The sequence below is a fragment of the Penaeus monodon genome, chromosome 16 (genome assembly GCF_015228065.2).
Source record: "Penaeus monodon isolate SGIC_2016 chromosome 16, NSTDA_Pmon_1, whole genome shotgun sequence".
NCBI classification, from domain to species: Eukaryota; Metazoa; Arthropoda; class Malacostraca; order Decapoda; family Penaeidae; genus Penaeus; species Penaeus monodon.
In genome coordinates, this window is record NC_051401.1 from 28,755,899 (window position 1) to 28,763,398 (window position 7,500).

Below are 7,500 nucleotides of genomic sequence, written 5' to 3' on the forward strand. Positions count from 1 at the left end.
CTCCTAACGAGTGAAACTGTCAAAATCAATAATAAATAGGTCACACAGGTCTGCTAATGACCGATAATTTCTGCTCCTTTCTCACTGCAGCAGAGATAAGAATACAATTAAGTGTAAAGGATTATAAAAACTCGTTATACAATATATGCTTTTATTTTTGATTGTATAAACACTATACAATGCGCTCACACACACACACACACACACACACACACACACACACACACACACACACACACACACACACACACACCACACACACACACACACACACAGACACGCACACACACACACACACACACAAATATTGCTAAGGTGAATACCAAAATGATACATCTATCGTCTGCGATAGACTTTCCTCCTCAACCATATTTTGCATCAATCCCGTATATAGTGTAGGCAGTAATATGTCTTTCATTAGTAGTATAAAATAGATAATTACTCGTATGACTGCAATACACAATCAACATAGTACAAACATTTGCCGCGATAATTTGTCAGAATTTATAATTCCATCATTCATTCAAGTTTTGCTTCTCGCTTTCCTCGCAATTATTTATTTTTTTCCCATTCGCAGACAGATAGCAGGGCACGATTTGCTGTCTTCCGGGCATGTCACCTCTGTCGGAAGGAGCATTCAGAATCTGATAGAGGCTTATAAATACTAACAACCGCATCCAAGCCATTACATGCTAGTATTTTATCAAATTTCCTTATGTAAAAGTGTAATTCTTATTCTTAAATGACAAATAATGCTTACTACTAATGAAAGACATATTACTGTTTTCTTTTATCAAATTTTATGTTTTCTTCGCAAGGAACCTCCAAGCTTGATATGGCTATAAGCATCACCAATTCTAAGTCAATCAATGTCAATACATATTTAGTGTTGGGGAAAGTTAGTAAGCTCCAGTTATGATTATAATCCCCCATTTTTTCACCCGGGGAAAATACAGCATCGGCTTGTCGAGGGGGAGGGGAGGAGGAGCGATTGGGGAAAAGGGTGGGGCCCCTGCCAGCAAGATGGCATGTTTGATAGGGAAAAAAGAGCGTGACTAGCGGAACAGGGGTGTAAGAACGATGTGCTACGAAAATCAACAACGAGGCGAGCATTTCTAAAATTTTTTAGTATCTAGAACAGGGGGGTTTACCTTTGGTAAAGTGATTGAAGGGGGGCGATTTCCTGGTAGATTTTCATTAAGTTGCGGATCTTCACGAAAGGAACGGAAAAGTATTTCCATGGTTCGCTCTATTTTTTGCCTTTTCCCTCACTTGCACCCCCCATTAATGGTTTAGTATGTCGATGAAGTCATTATCTCTGACAAAAAGGGGGTTTTTCCCTGATACCTTCGGATTTTGCCGGAGCATTGTCAGATTTAGGAAGGCACTTTAGAAAAAAAAAGACTTTTTTTTAAAGATGGTAGCAAGCATAACTTTTAAACCCTTCCCCATATTTTTCCCCAAGTCTAAAAAAAAAACTGCCTGGTCATACACAAATACTTCAATCACCCTTTTTTTGAAAAAAAGGGCTTTCTTTCTCAAATTTAAAAAAGAAGCTTTTCCCCCCCTTATTAGAGTATTGCGAATATTTTTTTTCCTAAACGAATGCTTTTTACTTGTCATTTAGAAAATATTGCTTCGGATGGGCTTTTTCCCCTTTGGGACTGTGATTTTAAACCCCTTTCTCTATAACTTACCTCCCCGACTGTATGTGCTCGTCAATACATTTTTTACGCCATGAAAACAAGAATATTAAGTAGACACACAACAAGAAAGCACCTTTTTTTTTTATATTTCCAAGAATTTTTTGATTAAGAAATAAAATATATAGTTTTTAAACTGGTTTTAAGAAAAAAAAAAAAAAAAACGCATCAGTTGGAAAATCGCATCTTTCTGCAAGATCCATCGCATCGAGGGTGTCGCTAATTATTTTTTTTTTTTTTACTCACGGGGGGTAAACATACCCTTTGGTAAAAAAAAACCCCCGTTTTGGCAAATTTTGACTTTGTCATTGCCCCATACCGTAAAATTTAAAAAACCTTATAACAGGGGGGGTTATATTATTTTACTCTTTTTTTATATCTTTAAAAGTTTTTTTTTGATAAAGACATAGTTGTTAAAAGGGAAAAAATAATAAAGTGAAACCCTTCTTGTTATACAGGGTTTTTTTTTGAAGATAAAAATAGTTTTGGGGGCCTTAAATGTTTTCGCTCTACAACAACTAGGGACATAGTGAAAAATCAAGGAAAGGGGATGTTAAGATAATATTTTTTTTCATTTGGTATGATTTGTTTAGATTTCAAAAATTTTAAAAAGAGACGAGTGTAAATTTTTTATTCAGTCCCAAAACGAAAAAAATATTTTTCTTTGTATGGGGTTTTTTTGAGAAAATATATGATGTGTTATTTAAAAAAGCGGTGGCTGAAGTACTTTTTCCCCGATAAAGAAAAATCACCATAGCCCGGGTGGTGAGGTGATCGCCTTTAAAGATAAAAAAATTATCCCAGTCCATCTCTTTTTCAATTTGTAGATAAAATGAAATTAGAAAAATTTATGACCGTTCATATTCCCTTCTTAACAAGGGGGGAAAAAAAAAACAAAAAATTACTAAAAGCTAGTCCCCCCTTCATAAAACCATATCCATAGCTAGTCCATAAAAGGGGGACCCCTAATCGAGTTTACCCTGGTTTTTTATATCAGAAAGAATGCACTGTTTTGGGCGTGCACGAGTTATCATAGGGAAAGCTGAAAATTTACTAGTTTGCATTGAGATTGTAAAAAATTGAGAGTGAGGGGGGAAACATCTTAGGAAATATACCGCATTGTCCCTTAAGGAAATTAGCAAAAATAACGGGTTCGGCACGTGGGACAGGTGGGGCCCTTTTTGGTAGAAAATTAACTGTCCAGGCGGAAAAGGAGGGGAAACCCGTTTTGGTTCGCGCAGATCTTTAAAACTTTTTAATTTTCTCTAAATAGAAAAAAAACCGGTGACTTTTAAAACCTGTTGGGAAATTTAAAACTTTTGTATAAGCAAAATTTTTCAACGTATGAGATAGTGGTTACGCATTTACATTTCCCAAAAAGAAATTTAAGCTTGTTATTTCATTTTTTTTGTTTACGCCGTTAGGAGGGGTTTTTTTGTAAAAGGGTATAATAAAAACATTGAGTACAAAAGAGTTTCATGATTTTTTTGAGTAAATTTGTATTTTTTTTAGAAAGATCTTTGGGATGTAAGATGCTTATAAAATCGTCCCGCAAATTTAAAAGAAATTTTGTTGTTTTTTATTGGGTTGCCCCTGTTATATTATGTTAACCTTTTGTATAACCCTGCAATTTTCAAACGTGCGTAGTGGTTTTTTATCCTTTTACATTTACCAAAAAATAAAAGCTTGTTTTTTTTTCTTATTTGTGTTTCACCTTTGGGGACGGTTTTTTGTGTTCTTGAAAGTCATTTTAAGGATGTTTAAAACAAGATTTCATGATCCTTTTTAACTGAATGTATTTTTATTATATTTGTGTGTGTGTGTGGGGTGTGTGTGTGTTGTGTGTGGGGTTTTGTGTGTGTTGTGTGGGGGGTGTGTGTGTGTGTGTTGTGTGTTTGTGTAAAACCCGTTTTTGACAGGTGTAGATACCTTGGAAACCCTATTAATGCTCTCTAAAATAGTAAAACCAACATTTTTCAATCATTAGGAAATTTAAACCTTTAGTTTTATAAGCATGAAAGGTGTAAACATATAAATTGGTAATCGCTTTTACATTTACATATTTGCCAGTTGGAAATATTGCGTTAAGGGTTTTTTAAAGCCCTGTTTAGTCTTTTTGGTGGTAAACCCGGGGGGCAATCGCCAGGAAGAAAAGAAGATATTAAGGAGAAACCCACGCACCTGGAGATATCACCGCAATGAGAAAGGGGTTTAAGTTCCGTAATCCATGGTGACAGACTGTCTTTTAAGGGGAGGATACGACCCGGGCAAAAGAATTATCTTCCAGACAGCTCTACTTATCGCTACATGATGGCTGAACATGCCCTATCAAACATCCAAGAGCTGCCACCGGTGAAAATATCTATCCAATATTTTCATCATTTCAAAGGTTTTGATTTTTGGGAAGGGGATCGCCGGTGAGGGAGTTTGTTGGCATGCGGTAGAACAGACAAAGGAAGGTTTTTCCCCCTCTGCACCGCCTCTTTTATATGCTGACTTGATTCCTTCATTGACTTAACAGAAACGATGAGGATTTGCGCTGCAGTGGTAGTAATGCAGGACGGTTAGAATTTTTTTCCCGTCATCTGCATCATTGCAGGGGGGGAAAAAAATGTGTGTGGGTTTTTGTGTGTGTGTGTGGTGTGTGTGTGGTGTGTGTGTGTGTGTGTGTGTGGTGTGTGTGTGGTGTGTTTTTGGTTTTGCGAGCGCATTTTATAGGTTTATACAATCAAAAATAAAAACATAATTGTATAACGAGTTTTTAAATCTCTGGTACAGTGAGAGAGAGCAGAAATTTTCGGCATTAAGCCTGTGTGACCATTTTTTTTGATTTTTTACAGTTTCAGTCATTAGGAGAGACGGTTTCCCTCGTCTGAACAGAACAATCTCGTTCGGGACAAGTTTAAACATGGTGAAAATTGCGGGTGGGTGGGAGGAGCCGCGGGGGAGTATCTGTAGCCCTGCCTACGGGTAAGATTTCGGTTACGGAATTGGTCATCTTTCTGTTATATGACTATTTTGGACGTAAGGTGTGCTGTTTGTCATCGTACTATGGGCTGGTGGTTACCTCGGAAACATTAACCCCCTTTTACTCTCCACAAGGTTTGTGATTATGCGGTGATCATTGATCTATGTCACCCTGATTGGGGGAATCCTCGTCTGTACATCACTGGTTTTGATAAAAGATTTCGGATACGGATATTGATTGTTAAATTTCTTTCAGTGGCATCTTTCTGTTTTGATGCACCATTTTCAACCCCAAGGTGTGCGCGTTGCCATGTTAGCTTGGTCTAGTGGTTGCCTCGTGATCATTATCCTGCTTTTACTCTCGTAAGGTTTTTGGGTTATGTGGATATTTAAACTATGTCACCGGTACCTGCATTGGAGGGGGTATCGTCTGTAGTACTCTTTTTTTCATTATTTTTTCTTATTGCGTCATTACGAACATAAAAAAGCCCAAAGTGAAAGTAGGTTAAAGATTTCCGGGTATTTATTATGTTGTTTTGGACTTGGTTGCGGTTTCGGTTTGTGGTTTCGCAAGGTCTGATTACGTCACGGTCACTGGCCTACTTTCACATTCATGTACGTGTGGGGAAAGGGGAACGGGTTCGTCCACCTAATTTTCTCTTTTTCCCCTCGATAAGGGTTTTGTGGTTCGCTGTGATCATTAATCTATGTACCGGTCACCTGCATGGAGGGGGTACCGCTGTAGTATATCATTTGTTTCTTTTTTTTCTTATGATGGCTGTACGAAAAAAAGCATAGTGAAAGTGGTTAATGATTTTCCGGGTATTTTATTATTTGTTTTGGACATTGGGTTGCGGTTTGCGTTTACGGTTTCGTCAAGGTCACTGATTACGTCAGTCCTGACCCACTTTTAAATTTATGTACTACAGAAGGTGGTCCCATTTTTTCCACCTACATTATCTGTTTCACTCTCGATAAGGTTGTGTAGTTACCGTGATCATTAATCTTCCCGGTTACCTGCAGGGGGGGGGGGAAATCATCTGTAGTAAAACATTTTTTTTCATTATTTTTCTTTTTGAGCGTCATGTAGAACATAAAATCATATGTGAAAATAGGTAATGATTTCCGGGATTGATTATGTTGTTTTGGACTTTGGGTTCGGTTTGCGGTTGTGGTTTGTCAAAGGGCATGTTTCGTCAGGTCACGGCTACTTTCACATTTATGACTACATGAAGGTGGACCATTTGTCCCTATAACATATTATATATATAACAACAATTATATATATATATATATATATATATATATATATATAATTATATATATATATGTTATGTAAAATATATATATATATATATATATATATAATATATATATATATATATATATATATATATATATATGAGCTGGAAAAATAATAGGAATGTGGGTATTCAAAAAAAAAAAAAAAAAAAAGAAACGTAAAAAAGGAAATATAGCACATCTACGCGCATGCACGCACACACACACGCACACAAACACACAGGTAAAAGGTAAAATAGAAGAGAATTGCGAATTTTCTCCGACGGCAGAGCTGCGGCTGCGGGAGAGATTGTGGGGGACTCAAGGGAGGGAAGGGGATTCCTCACAATATCCATAAGCTCCCTTTTGGGCCCCTAAAAACATACGCAAAATTTCGTCTTTCTAAAATGCGGATTTCGGTTGCACTAGGCGTGGTGGTGGCCTGTGCGTTGGCGGCAGCGGGGAGCGGCGGAAATGCGACGCAGCCAAACCGCGTCCTCTTCCTGGCCCATCTCCTCCAAGAGCCACAAGAACCTCTACTTGGGGGTGGCCGAAGCGCTGGCCGATCGCGGGAGTCAGGTACGTAACCGGGGCCGGATGACTGACGCGACGAAGTGTTGGTGTTGGCGGAAGGGCCGCGGCAGAATGCTGGAGGTCATTGGAATTGTTATCATCATTCATTTTACCCTTGCTGTTAATGATGTGCCGTGGCCCAGAAGACGCTGGCGACTGCTGAGGACACCTCCTTGTGCCTTGTCGCTTGTGTCAGTCGGCCTTCGCTGAAAACCCTTCCGACCTTTCTCGCTGTACCGACCTCTATTTTCATGTCAGCCTAGATTTGAATGGTCTGAATCATTATGGTTGTTAGCATCTGTCTTGCTGTGCTTTTCGTGTAATTCGTTCCTCTGGCCGTCCGTGTGATACATAACCACGCGAAGCAGGACGACAAAAGCATGGAGTTTGAAGCTCAAAATGTTAAATAGTGAAATAAGACAGACAGGGAGACACCAGGGGATCGAAATGATGATGAAAATATGTACTTGCTAAATCTAAAGTGACTGTAGATATCTTTAATTTTAGATTCTTAACAACAAACTTTGTTATTCTAACAATATCTGAAGATTAAAGGGAAAAATTGCCGGGCCAAGAAATTATTATTTCTTTTATCTCATCGCATTTATTAGACAAATTTCCCCTTTTTAACTATATTAAATAATTGTGATGTGTTATTTTGTTATGTTATTTTTATCTCCCAACATGATTCTCTTTCTGTCAATTCACAAATATTTCTTTGTCACAAACAGGTTTTACCAACTGTCTGATATACTTTGTGGCTTCTGTCTTTTAATGGTCTGTGTTTTCTTTTGCATTATTTTTATTTTCATAACAGGATTCTTTCCTTCCAAGTTTGGTTCTTCAAACATTTTCCTAAATTCGGCCTCACTTCCCAAAAAGAGGACATCATCTGCGAACTTGAGACTGCCAGGTTCTTCATCTCCGAGGCAGATTCCCTTTTGGTTCCGTTATGTTCCTTCAAACATCTCTTTCC

At 38.0% G+C, this 7,500-nt stretch overlaps 1 protein-coding gene across 1 annotated transcript in view; it reads left to right on the plus strand.

Annotated features, from left to right (window-relative positions):
- Positions 1–6,358: 6,358 nt before the first annotated feature.
- The window catches only part of LOC119582682 (UDP-glucosyltransferase 2-like), a 9,863-nt gene continuing 8,721 nt past the window's right edge, over positions 6,359–7,500 (plus strand). The window contains 2 exon segments of the mRNA XM_037931099.1: positions 6,359–6,456; positions 6,458–6,530. Coding sequence (XP_037787027.1) covers positions 6,359–6,456; positions 6,458–6,530 — 171 coding nt within the window.